The following is a 16,861-nucleotide window of genomic DNA, read 5'->3' as shown; positions in this document are numbered from 1 at the left end:
GAAGAGATCATTTCCAAGTTGTTTTCTTTTATTAACGGAGGGCTCCACAATAGATCTCATCTGTGTCACAGATGGGCACATGCCGAAGGTTTCACCTCCCGTGGAATGCCAGCTCCTGGAGATCAGCTGGTCACCTTCCAAAAATCATCAAGCTGCCTTGCATGCCAACAGTTGCTATCCAGCAGCTTTTCTCATTCCTAGTTGGGCTGTGTGCTCAGCTGTTAACCGTACAGTTAGGTCCAGATGTGTCAGCTCAGAAGGGAATGTTATTAGTCAGTTTTAAACACCCGGACCAACATGGGCTATTTGTACTCAATATACCCCAGTACCTCACTGGCAGAGTTTTAAGATTCAGATTTTGATAAGTCAACACAACAAGAACAGTGAAAATCAAAGATACTGCACATGGTAGATATCTAAAAGTTCTAATGAAGTGTCTTCAACCTGAAACTATATTTCTCTTACTGTGGCTGTGGCCTGACCTGCTGAGTCTTTCCAGCATTTTCCATTTTTATATTATAACAAGAAGAATGGCATTTATTTACATGCCAGCTCTGACATAATAAAACAATCAAAGGCATAATGAGAGAATACACTTCCCACAGCCATGACAAGAACCTGTATGTGTGCTTGCTCACAGCCAGCATGTCCTGGTGTAGGTTGTGGTCCATCGAACACCTAAGTGATCAAAAGACAACTAATATGAAAAACCACTTAGGAAGTAGCTGGTGTTCTTTCTATAACCTTATTGTGTCCCATACACAACTGTGTAATAAACAAAATATTGTGGACAATGAAACTAGGAAAGAGAAACAGAAAATGCTTGATCCAACTATTTCCCCTTGACCCCTCACATCTTCACTCATTGAGACTCTTTGCCTTAAGTGTCCTCCATTTCCTCCCCCCACCTCCCAGACTCTAACCTCCTTCCACCCTCCAACAGAACCCCACACACCCATTCAACCCCTCCCTCTTTGAGTCCATCTGTCTATGTTCTTGGCCACATTCTGGTCCAAGCTCCCAATCCCAGCCACGCTCCAGTCACTGACAAGTTGGCTGCTGTTGGCTTAGCCATCCACACACAACCAATAGCTGGGAACAACATTCCAAGCCTTGTTATTGGGTGTGCAGCCACGCACCTGTGGCGCCATTCCTGGCACCCTGTTCCAGGTTGCACATCTGGTCTCCAATCCTGTTCTGGGCCACTTAGGTGAGATCCTGATGTGGAAGCGTTCAGTCATACTGCTTCACACTTGGTTCCTCAGCCAAGCATGTAAACCAAACATCCGAACCTGAGGTTCGGCGCCTGGCCCCATTCTCCTCCACACTCCGTCTGCTCGTCTGGGCCCATATGCACTACGCTCCAGCTGTACACCAGGGCCCTGCTGCCCTTCCAGCAGCCAGTCTGTACTCACGTGCTCAATGGAGGAATAAAGGTGTTTAATGTAACCTTCACCTTTATCTTTCAGATCACAGAAAAGGATACGACCCCAATTCTAGCCACAAAGCAAATGTCACCCAGATTAATCTGCTTAAAAAAAACAGAAGTCTTTCAAAGGTACAACAATCTTTACAGATAAATCTCATAAGCTATTACAATGGTTATCTGTAAACCCTGTGTCATAGTCCAGAGCAGTGCTTAGCTTGTGTTGCACTAGGTCAAAGGGAATAGTACTTGACCATGGTCAATTTCCTCAATGGTTTTTGCCCCATTAGCTCCCTGATGAACATCCATTCTTTAAAGTATGGACATGGAAATGAAAAATATGGGAGAGGGATTACTTTCTTGAATCTCACCTCCTCCTGCCAAATAATACAAGGAATTTACTATCTCCATTCTGAATGTAAAACACATCTTGTCCTCAATCTGCAGAGGACAATATTGACAAATGCTTTACTTTGATGCAAAATGAGAAGATTTGGAAGTAACCTAAGGAACCAAGGGTGAAATATTACTTTTTTTAATGTGGTAGGTATTTTATCACAAGTTGAACCGCAGAACAGGACAGCAGCAAAGGCAAAAAAAAGGTTGTGTTCTCTTCCTTCAATTGTCCTGTGTTCCAGTTTTCAAATGGACCTTATTGAGCCAGCTAGACTTCCTGAGAAAGCAGGCAAGGAGCCTCTGTAATAAATGCTCTTCAGGGATGAATATGTAGTTACAATCCTGGACATCATTTTTTGCCTCAGCCTGCATTTCCATTACTGGCCAGTCCCACTAACCACAGCTGGTGCAAGTAAAGAGTTCATAATTTTCAACAGTTCCTGAAGAGTTTCTGAGGGGAACCAGTATAACGTGTGGGAGACATTTTACTGCCATTGTACAGTTTTCTTATTTCAGCTTAAACAATTGCATAGTGTTTGTATTTATGCATAACATTCTGAACTCAAGAGCTTATTTCTTGAGGGGTTCCTTCAAGAAATTCCATCTTGGAAAGATGGGGGTGAAAGAGAAGGAGCCCCAGGATCAAATAGAGGGAGGTGTCCAGACCGGAATCCTTAGGACAGCATACCCGCACATCTCCAAAGAGCAGTATATAAGGAGGCTACAATTCTTCAGGAAACTAGAAATGCATTTGGGTCACTTCCTGCAACTAGACCTACAATCATTCCCTACTAGTGTCCCAGCCATGGAATTTGCAGTCAAAGTCATTGTAACCCTGATCCTTCAAGGGAACCTGTAACATAAGTCAATCAGCAGTCCATGCTCATATTAAATAAGTGCCTGATATCTTGTGACCTGGGACAAACATTTGTGTTTTTCCCTTGGGACATCAGGAAGCAACAGGACAGGTTTCTGGGGTTTGCACAGAGTGAAGCAATCTCTAGATTCAAAAGCATCGCCAGATGGATCCATACCATCATTAGGTCAGTACCCATTTCACAGGCAGACTCCATGATTCTAAGTTGTACCAGTCTGCCATTAGCCCACTGTTTGCCTGCATACCTAATGAGAGTCAAGATGCCAAAGGTCAAGGCTAACTCCACACAGTTGGCTCATGATCTCTCTCGGGTATCCGTGTTTGGGGTGAACTACACTGTAACGAATACTGAAAGGCCTGGATAGAGTGGACGTGGAGAGAATGTTTCCATTAGTAGGAGAGTCTAAAATCTGATGGAATAGCCTCGGAATAAAGGGATGTCCCTTTAGAACTGAGCTGAGGAGGAATTTCTTCAGCCAGTGGGTGATGAATCTGTGGAATTTGTTGTTACAGAGGGCTGTGGAGGTCAAGTCATTGTCTGTATTTAAGGCAGAGATTGATAGGTTCTTGACTGGTAAGGAGTGAAGGGTTATGGGTAGAAGGCAAGAGAGTGGGGTTGAGAAAAAGAATCAGCCATAATTGAATAGTGGAGCAGACTCAATGGGCAAAATAGCCTAATTCTGCTCTTATATCTTACAATCATCTTCATGAAATTTTTGGAAATTTGGTGCGTGGAAGTAGAGCCATACCACAAATGACATACTGGTCCTTGCAGGTATGAAAGGGAATGCAAGTCCAATTTACACAGAGAAAGAATTTATCTCTATCTGTAGAGTCGTAGAGGCATAGTTATATAACACAGAAACAGGCCCTTCAGCCCACAGTCAATCATCAGGCACCCATCCACACCAATTCCATTTATCCTCTCACATCCCCATCAACTCCCCTGTTAGTTGTAATTTTACTGTAGACAATTAACCTTCCACCCACTACTATGGTATGTGCAAGGAAACTAGAGCATCCAGGGGAACCTCCACAGTCAGAAGGAGAATGTGCAAATTCCACATGGACAGCAAACGAGATGAGGATTGAACCTGTGCCTCTGAAGCTGGGAGACCGCAGCACTAACTGCACCCCCCACAGGTCTCTTTGTTCTTGAAGTCTGAGAGTGGGAGGAATAGGATTGGAGAGGGAACGGGGAGGTGGTGACCTAACAGAAGACTTAAAAATTGTGAATGGTTCTGATAGAGTTGATGCAGACAGGATATTTTCACTTGTGGTCATCAACATTAAATAGGAAATTCAACAGAAACTACATTGAATGGTGAGGATACGGAACTCACTCCCATAGCTGGAATGAATTGGGTAGACACATTTAAAGAGAGGCTGGTCAGTAATCTGGAGGAGAAAGGGATGGAGATAGCTATAGATAAGGATAGGTATGGATCTTGTAGGAGTGGTACTGTTGATCCTTCGCTTAAATTTGAAGATATTTGGAGTCCATTTATTCAATATTTTCACATGATGTAGATCCCCTTTCAATAACTTTCCAACTTGGAGGAATGGACTTGACAACATAATATTGCTCTGTTTTTACTGAGAAATTTTAGCCCAGTTTTTTTTTCTTTTTTTGTTGTTTGTTTTTTGTTTAAATTATTTTTTTGTTTAGTTTATATTGTTTATAATTTTTCTTATTGATTTGGGTTTTTAAAATTTATATAATAAATCTTTTTCTTTCCTTTCTTTTATATTATATTCATTTACTAAGAGACCGTTGGATCTACAGATTTTTAAAATATTTTATTGTTCTTTATGATTATCTATGCTATGATTGTTATCCTGATCTCTTTGTATTACATGTATAAATATTGATGCTATATATCAATCTGTATTAATTTGAAAACTAATAAAAAGATTGAAAAAGAAAGGTGTGGATCTTGCAGGAGAGTATTAAATTGGAGAAGGACATAGTACGAGAGTATTAGGCAGGAACTAGGGAGAGTTAATTGGGAACAGCTGGCAAGTCCACATCTGACATGTGGAGGGTGCTTAAAGACCAACTGCACAGAGCATAGGACAAGTATGTTCCAGTAAGAAGGAAGGACAAGGATAACATGGTAAAGGAACCTTGGATGGCAAGAGAGTTGGTGAATTTAATTAAGAAGAAAAAGGAAGCGTATGTAAGGTTTAGGAAGCGAAAATCAAACAGAGCCCTTGAGGATTATAAAAAAGCCAGAAAAGAACTCTAAAAGGGAATTAGGAGAGCCATGAGGGGTCATGAAAAGTCCTTGGCAAGTAGAATTAAAGAGAATCCCAAGGCATTCTATACATACATCAAGAGCAAGAGGATAACTAGGGAGAGGGTAGGATCACTCAAGGATAAAGGAGGGAACATGCTAGGGCATTTCGAGATAAAGAAGGAGATAGTGTTGAATCTCTTAAAGAACATTAACGTGAATAAGTCCCCAGGGCCTGATGGGATATACCCCATGTTATTGAGAGAGGTAAGAGATGAGATTTCTGGGTCCTTGACCAATATTTTCGTGTCCTCTCTAGCCACAGGCGAGGTCCTGGAGGACTGGCGAGTAGCTAATGTTGTTCCATTATTCAAGAAGGGAAATAGGGATAATCCTACAAACTATAGACTGGTGAGTCTCACATCAATGGTAGGGAAGTTACTGGAGAGGATTCTTAGGGATAAGGTTTATGAGCATTTGGAAAACCATGGCCTAATTAGGGATAGCCAGCATGGCTTTGTGTGGGGCAAGTCGTGTCTTACTAACTTGATAGAGTTTTTCGAGGAGGTGACAAAGGTGATTGATGAAGGTAGAGCTGTGGATGCATCAATTTTAGTAAGGCGTTTGACAAGATCCCTCATGGTAAGCTCATCCATAAGATTAAGGTGCATGGGATCCACAGTGAATTGGCCATTTGGATTCAGAATTGGCTTGCCCATAAAAGACTGAGGGTAGTGATTGATGGGACTTATTCTGGCTGGAGGTCTGTGACTAGTAGCGTTCTGCAGGGATATGTACTGGGACCTCTGCTGTTTGTGATGTATATAAGTGACCTGGATGAAAACGTAGATGAGTGTGTTAGTAAGTTTGCAGACGATACGAAGATTGATGGTGGTGTTGTGGATAGCATAGACTTCTGCCAAAGGATACAGTGGGATGTAGATCAGTTGCAGATATGGGCAGAGAAGTGGCAGATGGAGTTTAACCTGGCTAAATGTGAAGTGTTGCACTTTGGGAGATCAAATGTAAAGGGACAGAACACTGTTAATTGCAAGACCCTTAACAGCGTTGATGTGCAGAGGGATCTTGAGGTCCAAGTCCATAGCTCCCTGAAAGTGGCTACACAGGTTGATAAGGTGCTCAGAAGGTGTATGACATGCTTGCTTTATTAGCCAAGGAATTGAGTTCAAAAGTTGGGAAGTTATGTTGCAGCTTTATAAAACTCGAGTTAGGCCTCATCTGGAATATCACATTCAATTCCGGTTGCCCCATTACAGGAAGGATGCGGAGGCTTTGGAGGGGGTACAAAAGAGGCTTACTAGGATGTTGCCTGGAGTAAAGGGCATGTGCTATAAGGAGAGGCTACACAGACTTGGATTGTTTTCTCTGGAGCAGCAGAGGCTAAAGGGCGATCTGATAGAGTTTATAAGATTATGAGAGGCATAGATAGACAGCCGGTGTCTTTTTCCCAGTGTTGCACTGTCTAATACCAGAGGGCATGCATTTAAGGTGAAAGGGGGTAAATTCAAAGGAGATATGTGAGGCAAGTTTTTTTACACAGAGAGTGGTGAATGCCTGGAATGTGCTGCCAGGGATGGTGGTGGAGGTAGATGCGATAGAAGCATTCAAGGGGCTCTTAGATGGGCACATGATTGTGCAGCAAATGGAGGGACATGGACATTGTGTAGGCAGAAGGGATTAGATTAGTTGGACATTTGATTACTAACTTAATTCGTTCAGCACGACATTGTGGGCCGAAGGGCCTGTTCTTGTGCTGTTCTATTATGCTGATGGATATAGATGTAGGAGGACAGGAAGCGTCTTGACAGGAAGCATGTTAGTATCTCCCATTTCTGTGCCCTGCAACTTGCATCATTGACAGATTAATCACTGCAGTAGATATGGCCAATTGTGAAAATATTATGACATTTTTCTTCTTTCTATAGATCGAGATGAATGAGCTCGGTGAGGGAAGGAAATGTTCCTCATCTGACGATGAGGAGAACCTTGCAGTGTTAAGGAGGTGAGAACAGCAACTGGTATTGGTCAGAGATGACTGTAAAAAGATATAAAAAATTTGAAAATACTTTCCATCTCTGAACCAATACCTACCCCTAAATTGTCTGTCTGACCTATAACTTGCCCCTTAACTGTCCACCTCTGACCCATAGTTTGTCTCTGAGCATTGTCCCTGTCTGACCTATGACCTGCTCTCCATTTGTGACCTGTAGCCTTTCATTAAACACTTGGCACAACAACGCAGCTCCTGTGACCCAGGTTCAATCCTGATCTCCAGTGTCTGCGTGAAGTTTGAGTGTTCTCTCTGTGACCCCATGGATTTCTTCCCACATCTCAAAGACATGTACGTTGGCAGGTTAATTGGCTAGGGAGATCCAGGATGTTGAAGCACTGTTGATGCAGTGACAGGAGGTAATGTACACTTATCTCAGAATGGTGAGCAACTTGGAAGTGAACTGAAGCAGATGCTGTTCCCAGGACTGCTGTTCTCAACCTTCTCAGTAGTAGAACTACTGGAATGGTATGTTTTGAGGTAACTTCGGTGAACAGCTTCAATGTGTCTTATGGATCCTGCATGCTGTTGCCACAATGTATTTGAAGTGTAAAGGTTCGATATTGAGTTCAGTAGCTGGGATAGCAGCCTGGGTTGCTTCAAGCTCCTTGATGTTGCAGTTTAATTTATCCAGGTAAGAGGTGAATTCCATCACACTGCTGAGTTGGTGCAGGACAGCTCTTGAGAGAATGGAAGTGAACCATTCAATGCAGTGTATCTAGTCACTGTCATGCTCTTGTAGTGGTAATGTTGCTATAGCTAATCCTGTTAAGTTTATGGTTAATGATAACACCATAATATTGATGGATATTCGGGGTGGGAAGAATTGCCCTACACTTGTCCAGATAATAACATGGGATCTTTTCTATCCACAGCAGAAAGGTCTTGATTTTTTATCCTATCTGAAAGATGGCATTTTCTCAGTGTAGCACTCAGTACTATACTGGAGTATGTGTGCATTTGTCCTTGGGGTGGGATGAAATCCAAAGATTGTGCACTGGCCAATGTATATCAATGTATTCGGTCATGGACAAATGCATGAGATTAGTGCTAAGATTAGTATAAATGGGTAAATTGGGGAGGATGAGGTTAGGTAGATTTTACCTTTCATATTGTTTCTCTCACTGCTTGCCCGTGATATCTTTTAGGACTCAGGTACCACAATTACTGTTTGAAGTGGAGACACTGTTCTTTAGAGAAACTTTTACTAAGGCTGCAGATTTGTTTAGTTCTTGCAATCTTGTGCTGTTTATTTGGTAACATGAGGTGACAAGATTATCTAATTCCACAGCCATGTAATGAATGAGCTGATTGAAACTGAGCGAGCCTACGTGGAAGAATTGCTCTGTGTGCTTGAGGTAAGACAGCTTCTGATGAATTTTGTACTGAATAATAATTCAATCATCCAGTTTTATTGCCTCTCAGTAACTGTTTCATCAACAATAATGACAACTTCAGCATAGGCCCAGGGTCATTCATGTGTACATTGTCAGATAAAACTTGACATTAAGCCACAGTTTAATTAAGGAGATTGTTTTTTTCTAAGTGTCTGCAAGGCAGAAGAATGTAGAGATGTTTAGGGAAGGAATTCCTAACTTTGAGATACTTGACAAGTAAAGACATGGTCGTAATACTGGAGTAACTAACATTGTAGATAGACAAGTTGGAAGAATGCAGAAAGCATTTGGCCTGGAGCAGGTCAGAGAGGGACTTAGAAACAAGAATGAGAATTTTAAAGCTAAGGCTATTTGATTGCTTGACCAGGAGGCACTGAGGTTAAAGAGCACTGTGATAGCAGTGAAAGGAATTTGATGGGAGGTAAGATGTGGAAGCCTGCTGGATGATAAAAGAGGGACAGTTGTGAGGTCAACCAACACTGGAATTGGTGAATCGAGAGAGAAGCAGCACCTGCCAGCTTTTGGTGGGCTCACCAATGAATGAGTCTTCACAGCATTCTTTTGATATTTCATAAGCTCAGGGAAGACTAGTTGTTAGTTTGTTGTATATTCATTCTGAGAGCTTTTCTCAGGCATGGGAAAGGTGAATTAATCTTGGTGTGACTTTATAACCAAATGATTTACTTGTCATTGTTGGAAGAAGCACTTCCTACCTCCCTGGGCGATGATGGAGAGCTTCATTAAATGTATATGTAAAGAAGAGGAGGAGGAGGGAGAAACTCATGAAGTTCTGTTTATTTATTAATGGAATTGCTAAGTGGTGCTGTGGCTGGCAAGTACTGTCCAAACTCAAGATATAAATTATATAAATAAAAGTCATCATTAACTTTTTAACTTCTGCAAAATAATTCACTGAATGTAACAGAGCGATACAAAGAGTTAAAGCTTCATTCACAGAGTTTAGTATACAGTTTAAGTACAGTAAGAATGTGCAAACCTTACCAGTAAGTAAAGGTTATATTGCAACCTTTGGATCACTGCTCGGTCACAATGACCTACCTATAAGCCAGCTCTCAAGGATGGTGATGCAAGATCCCTGAATCCTTGATCTTTCCACGCTTAGCAGATGTGACCATGTCAATAAACTGAGGATGTCATAGCTGTGAGGACATCTCTTCCACCAGTCAGTGACAGGAGAGATTTGGTTTTAGTCCAGTGTTTCTCATCCTCCAGGGATATGCTGCTGAGATGGAAAACCCCTCAATGATTCCATTCATCCCAATGGTTCTGCAGAAGAAGAAAGAAGTGCTGTTTGGAAACATGCCTGAAATTTATGACTTCCACAACAGGTATGGTAAGCACTGGGCAGCAGGAGTTTGAGAGCTTCAGTGGGAGGGGGCTCCTCATATGCACAAGGCTTGAAAACTCGCACACTACCTGCAGGTGCATCTCCAGTGCCTACCCACTCTTGCAGCTGGAAGATGCTGGAGCCACTTCCACCAACTCCACCATCTTTCTAGGGATCTAGGCCACTCCCCTTTCCTGGATGCTCTTCCAATGGACTGACTTGTCTCCCTCAGTGTACCCCAGCAATCACATTACCATGGTGTTTATCCTATTCATTGGTAGCACAAGTTTGAATCCATCACACACAATACAACCAGCCATTCCAGTGTTGCAGCATTACACCATTAGAAGTTCTTACTTTCGAAATGAGACATTGAACCACTGCCCTGGCTGTAAAGGACCTCTAGGCACTTTTAAAAGAAAGATGCGAAGTTCTTCCTCATAGACACACCAGAGACTGCAGATGCTGGAATCTGGAGCAACAAACAATTTGCTGGAAGAACTCAACAAGTCGAGCAGCATCTGTGGGAGGAAAAGAACTGTCAGCATTTCGGATCAAAGCCCTGCATTAGGATACTGATGCAGGGTCTTGGCCCAAAGATATCAACAATTCTTTACCCCCACAGATGCTGCTTGACCCACCAAGTTCCTCTAGCAGTTTGTGTTTAGTTCTCCCTAATGTTCTGGCCAAAATTTGCCCCTTGGCCAACAGTCATTGTTGTGGTTTTAAGACCTTGATAAGATAAGATCTTCACAAATTGCTGCTGCCTATCCTACATTACAGCAAAATACTTGATTGATGTGTGAAAAACATTTCATTGGTCAAAAAGTACTTTGGAACATCATGAGTTTATGAAAGGTGCTCTAAGAAAACACATCATTCTTTCTGAACTGGGAAATTTGGGGATATCAGTGGAAAAAGTTCAGGTGTACTTCTTTTGGTGCTGTTGGCTTTGTTAGTGGTGAGGATCAAGGTTCTACTCCCGACAAAGCTGACTATAGATGTCCAGAGTTAGTAGAACCTTCATATTACTCTGGACACAATTCACGGGATTATTTTTTTAAAGAATTTGAACAGGCCAAACTAAGATGCATTTCCTTCTTTCTACTTAGAATATTCCTAAAGGAGCTGGAAAATTACATTGACTGCCCGGAGTTGGTGGGACGTTGTTTCCTGGAGAGGGTATGTAAAATCAGTTTGAGTGGTGTTATGTTGGTCTCAAAGTAACAATGTCAAGAAAATGGACCAGCCTAGGAGGCTAGAAACTTCTATAATTGATCATATGAGTTGTACCAGTTTGAGTCCTAGTCATTCTCCATTAGATCCCAGGACACACTTCCACTGACCCTGCTCCCACCTTCACTTCCTCTCTCACCCTCATTCTCTCCCACCCGATCTCACCCTCTCTCCCATCTGCTCTTAATCTTCCTTTGACTCTCCCTTGCAGTCACCCACTTTCACTCCCAATCTTAATTAAAAAATCAATTACATGTTCATTCTCTTTCACTACACTAATATCTGGAATGGGTGGGTTGCCTTATGTGGAAAGATTGACTAGCCTAGGGTTTGTTTCCCCTGGAGCTTAGTAAGTGGGGATTTGATTAAAACCTGTAGGATCCTGAGGAACCTTGACAGAGTGATGCAGAGAGGGTGTTTCCTCCTGTGGGATGATCTAGAAGTAGAGATAACTGTTTAAAAATACAGGGTTACCCATTTATGAGAGAGACAAGGTAAAATGTTTTCTGAGTCTTTGGGACTTTCTTCCTCAAATTTCGGTGGAAGCAAAGCCTTTGAATATATTTAATGGAGAGGTAGATAGATTTTTGATAAGCAAAGGGGTGAAAGGTTACTGGGAGCAGGCAGGAATGTGGAGTTGAGTTTACAGTCGGATCAGCTGTGAATTTATTAAATCACTCCTGTTCAACTTCTGCTCCCATTTCTGTAACTAGTCCCAATACCAATCCCCATATACAGCCTCTTTCTGTTTATTCGCACTCCCACACTCTCTCTCAGTCATTCTCGCTTCTATTCTCTCATAATAACACCTTCAGATCCTCCCATTCCCAATACCATCCCGTTATTCTCAGACATTCCCTCCCAATCCTCCTTTCACCACACCAAAAATATTGTTGATTGTGCACATATATAGTGTCTTGGCATTATATTCTATATTAAGGGCTCTACATGCTGTTGTCCCAAACCCCTTTGCACCCAAGGAAGTAATTTTGAATTACTGTTGAAATGCAGGAAACAAAACAGTCATTTCCTGTGCAGGAGACTTGCACAAACAACAACAAGATATATAACCTGCCAGTCTATCAGCTGAGAGTCATGAGACTGCCCAGTTCTCCAAATGAGCTTCATGTAAATTGTAGATTGCTTCTATTGTGCAGTAAGTTGGCATTATAGCCAAAGAATTTTGCATGCAAAAATGCTTGTTGAAGTGGCATTGCATAGGGAGCTGTGCCAATTTCATCCAAGATTGGAGGGGAATGATATTCTAACACGCAGGGTAGACATGCTCATGTTGGTCCTTATGCTTGGAAACCACCTGTTAGCACCAAGAAGCAAAAACTTTGCTCTGCCATCTCCCACGTGGTAGCTCTTCTGAGGTTCCTTGGGCAGATTTGCTCTTGCGTGGTAAGTGAATCAAGGGGAAAGGTAACACTCGTCTTCATTAGAATATTGTAATGTCAGAGATGGGGACTCAAGGCAGTGTTCGCAGTCATTGGCATTTCTACCATCAATGGGGTGTTCCTGGATGATGGACACCTTGAAAGTTGTGTTGCTTTATTTTTGTGTGTCACAAAATATGGATTATGTAATTTACGCTAAAGTGAACCTACACTCTCGTTCATTTGAGGCCCACACTGTTTGCAAAGTGTGAGCTTGTGTGAGAGTAATCCATAAGTTATTGGTCACTGTAAGGGTCCAGTGGCCTGATTGCATGAGCATGTCATGTGCACACTAAAAGTGTGCCATCTGCACACAGAGTTCTCAACCACACGTCATATGGTTTTGGCACAAGGAACCTAACGCGTAACACCTAAAAACTTTAAGCATACACAATAGAATTTCTATCCCTTCATGTTTACACTCTGGATTTACAAGTTGAAAGACTCTTTCTATATAAAAAAAGTAGTTTTCAAGCCCTCTTCCAGCTGTGGTAATTTTACTTTGTTTGCATCAAAAAAAATTAATGTTATCAATATAACAGTTAAGGCTGAGGTAATTTCAGACTTTCCTATAAAGATGGCCACAGATGGTGTGAATATGTGCAAAGGCAACTATACAAATTATGAAAACCTGCTCCTTTGTCTCAGTATTTTGTTTGAGTATAGATCGACCTACATTGGCACCGGTGCAGTCACCTCTGGGGAAAAAGATTGCCATTCATTAGACAAATATCAAACTAAGTGGAGTGTCAGAAATTTCCAAAAGTGATGAATCTCTCAAAGTAAGATTGTTTGTATTTGTAGATGGAAGACCTTCAGATTTACGAATGGTATTGTCGCAATAAACCCCGCTCAGAAAGCTTGTGGAGACAGTGTTCAGACTGCATTTTCTTCCAGGTACTTTTATCCCTAATAGCTAACTTACCTACCTGTTCTATACTAATTCATTCATTATTAAACTGCTGGTACAGTTAAGTTGTTTGGCAGAATATATTGTCATACAGCATGTCCTTCAACCCACCGAGTCTGTCCCAACTATCAAGCACTCATCTACACTAATTCTACGCTAATTGCATTTTTATTGTCCCAACATTCCCATCAACTTAGTTTGTGTTATTGCCATAAACACCAGGGTGCAATGAAATGACTTGTTTGTGTGAAGCTCACAGAGTAAACAGTATATATGGTCATAACAAATACAATGATGAGTGCAAAGCAACAGAATGGTGCAAAGATAGTAGTGCAATCTGAAGTAGTGCAAAAAGAAATGCTAAAGTGACAATAGCCAAAAGAAATGCTAAAGTGACAATAATGGAATAAGGACCATTGAACGGTTCCCTTATACAATGAGATGGACTAGGACCTCACAATCTACCTTGTTGTGACCTTGCACCTTATTGCACTGCACTTTCTCCATAGCTGTGACACTTTACTCTGTACTGTTATTGTTTTTACCTGTACTACCTCAATGCACTCTGTACTAACTCAATGTAACTGCATTGTGTAATGAATTGACCTGTATGATCAGTATGCAAGACAAGTTTTTCACTGTACCTCGGTACAAGTGACAATAATAAACCAATACCAATACCAATAAGGTAGAACTCCTCCCAGATTCTACACTCACCACACACTAAGGGCAGTTTATAGGAACCAATTAACCAACCAACCCACACGTCTTTGTGATGAGGAAAGCTGAGAACATAGGGGAAACCCACGCGGTCACAGGGAGAACAGCACCTGAGGTTAGGATTGAACTGGGGTTGCTGGAGCTGTGAGGCAGCAGTACTGTGTCACTATGGTGCCCTTAAAATTTATTGGAATACAGGCATAACTCCCAACAACAATTCACTGGTCTCAGGAAGCCTTCACTTCAAACTGCCAGGGTAGTCTGAAGGATACATTCACCAAGCTAATTGCTCATTTTAAGAACTTCCCTACCACAGGAATACAACAGTGGTTACTTGAGTTGGCTGCACTCCATAATTGAAGTGGCTATCAGTAAACACAGTTTCCCAGAATAAGGCATTGCGAAGCTTAAAGTAATGAGGAAGAGCCCACCCTTCCAGCTTCCCAGATGGTCTCTGGATTCTGGGTTGTGGCTCAGTACATCTAAACCCTGCTGTAGATGCAAGGGAAAGATCACACAGAGAACAATTATCACAGATGAGTTCTATAGGGAGCATATTGCTGAGTGCAGTGGTATGAAGACAAAAGAGACAGCAGATGCTGGAATCTAGAACAAAAGTAAAACCCTGGAAGAATTCAGCTCAATACAAGAGGGCATGACTTTAAAATAATGGGTGGGAAGATCAAGGGAGATATCAGAGGAAGGATTTTTACTCAGAGAGTGGTTGGGGCATGGAATGCGCTGCCTGGGGTGGTGGTGGAGGCAGGTACATTGGTCAAATTCAAGAGGTTGCTAGATAAGCATATGGAGGAATTTAAAATAGAGGGATACGTGGGAGGAAGGGGTTAGATAGTCTTAGGTGAGATTTAAAGGTCGGCACAACATTGTGGGCCGAAGGGCCTGTATTGTGCTATACTGTTCTATGATTAAGCAATTTTGGAAAATATTGTGAGCAACTTTGGGCCCTGTATCTGAGGGAAAATGTGCTGGCCCTGGAGAACATCCAGAGGAGGTTCACAAGAATGATGCCGGGAATGAAAGTTTTGATGTATGAAGATCATTTGTCTTTGGGCCTGTCCTCGATGGAGTTCAGAAGGATGAAGGGGATCTTATTGAAACCTATCAGATACTGAAAGACCTGGATGGAGTGGACATGGAGAGGATGTTTCCATTTGTAGGAGAGTCTAGGATCCGAAGGCATAGCGTCAGAATAAAGAGACATCCCGTTAGAACTGAGATGAGGAGGAATTTCTTCAGCCAGAAGGTGGTGAATCTGTGGAATTCGTTGCCACAGAGGGCTATACTGGCCAAGTCATTGGGTGTGTTTAAGGCAGAGATTGTTAGGTTCTTGATTGGTTGAAAAAAGAAATCAGCCATGATTGAATGGTGGAACAGACTCAATGGGCTGAATGGCCTAATTCTGCTCCTATATCTTATGGTCTTATGGTCAAACAGCACCTGTGGCGGCAAAATGATATGTCGATGTTTAGGGTGGAGACTCTACATCAGGACTGAGAGTGAGCAGGAAAGATTACCAGTATATAGCATTACCCACCAGCCTCTATCCCACTCCCCCTACATACTGATATATACTGGCAATCTTTCCTGTTCCCCTTCTGTCCTGATTTGGCATTTATGGGAAAAGATGAAGATAGACACAGAGTAAAAGTCCTTAATTCAGGTGTGGCACTTGAATGTCGAGTTAGGAGCCTTGGGTACCATTCTAAATTAACTTAACATCTACCTTATCAAATATTACAGACATTGATATTTAAGAGTACGAAAAAATTAGGTAAGATAGAATTCATAGCAAGCACCATCACATCATTAAAAATTGGATAAATCACCAGACCCAGATAAAATTTAGCTCTGATTCTTAAGAGACACTATAGGGGAAATAATTAGGCTCTGACCAAAAGTTTTGAATGCACTTTGGTTATGGAGGTGTTACCAGAAGTGTGGAAGACTGATATGGTACCATTGTTTACAAGGGATAAACTAAGAAATTAAAGGCTTGTTAGCTTAACCTTGGTGGTGGGCAAATTATTGGAAAAAAATCCTGAGAGACAGTATAAATGATCAAGGATGATCAGTATTGTTCAAGAACTATTGTGTCTGACTAAATTGTTTGCACCTTTTTGAATGATAATAGGGAGGGTTGATGAAGGTAGCATAGTTGAAGTAGTCTAGATGGATATGAGCAAGGCACTTGACAGGTCCTCTGCAGCAAACTAACCAAAAAAAGTAAAAGCCCATGAGATCCATGTGAAAGTAACAGATTGGATCTAAAATTTGCTCAGTCAAGGGGAATGGTTGATTGAGTTTTAGTGGCCAGAAGATTGTATTCCCATTCCCCAGATTTGCACAAGGCTTATTGCTAGCTCTATATCTTGATGGTGCGTATCAATGATTTGAACTGAAGTGTAAGAACCATGATTAGGAAATTCATCAATGATACCAAAATTCACCATGGCATTAACAGTGAGAAGCAAAGTTGTAGGCTACAGGAGGGTATCAGGGGACAATGCAAACAGGCAAAACAAATTTCATCCAGAAAAATGTGAGCAAATACATTTTAAAGGATGTCAAGCCCATTAAGAATTTTGTACATTTCAATGAGATCACCTCTTAGTCTTCTAAACTCCAGTGAGTACATGCCTAATCTGCTTAACCTCTTCTCATACAACTAACTTACAGTCCCAGGAATCAATTTGGTGAATCTCCACCAGACATCCCCATCAAAAGTATATACTTCCTTAGACCTGACCTGTACACGATATTCCAAGGTCGGTGAGCTGCAGGCA

At 41.7% G+C, this 16,861-nt stretch overlaps 1 protein-coding gene across 1 annotated transcript in view; it reads left to right on the top strand.

Moving 5' to 3' along the window:
• Nucleotides 1-16,861, top strand: part of mcf2la (mcf.2 cell line derived transforming sequence-like a) — a 131,403-nt gene that overhangs the window by 87,475 nt on the left and 27,067 nt on the right. The window contains exons 14-19 of the mRNA XM_052013456.1: nucleotides 1,470-1,558; nucleotides 6,883-6,959; nucleotides 8,299-8,365; nucleotides 9,638-9,753; nucleotides 10,865-10,934; nucleotides 13,232-13,324. Coding sequence (XP_051869416.1) covers nucleotides 1,470-1,558; nucleotides 6,883-6,959; nucleotides 8,299-8,365; nucleotides 9,638-9,753; nucleotides 10,865-10,934; nucleotides 13,232-13,324 — 512 coding nt within the window. The remainder of the gene's footprint in view (nucleotides 1-1,469; nucleotides 1,559-6,882; nucleotides 6,960-8,298; nucleotides 8,366-9,637; nucleotides 9,754-10,864; nucleotides 10,935-13,231; nucleotides 13,325-16,861) is intronic.

The sequence above is a fragment of the Pristis pectinata genome, chromosome 4 (assembly GCF_009764475.1).
Source record: "Pristis pectinata isolate sPriPec2 chromosome 4, sPriPec2.1.pri, whole genome shotgun sequence".
In the NCBI taxonomy this organism is placed as follows: Eukaryota; Metazoa; Chordata; class Chondrichthyes; order Rhinopristiformes; family Pristidae; genus Pristis; species Pristis pectinata.
The sequence above is the reverse complement of the archived record's forward strand: the minus strand, read 5'-3'. Positions and strand labels throughout refer to the sequence as shown.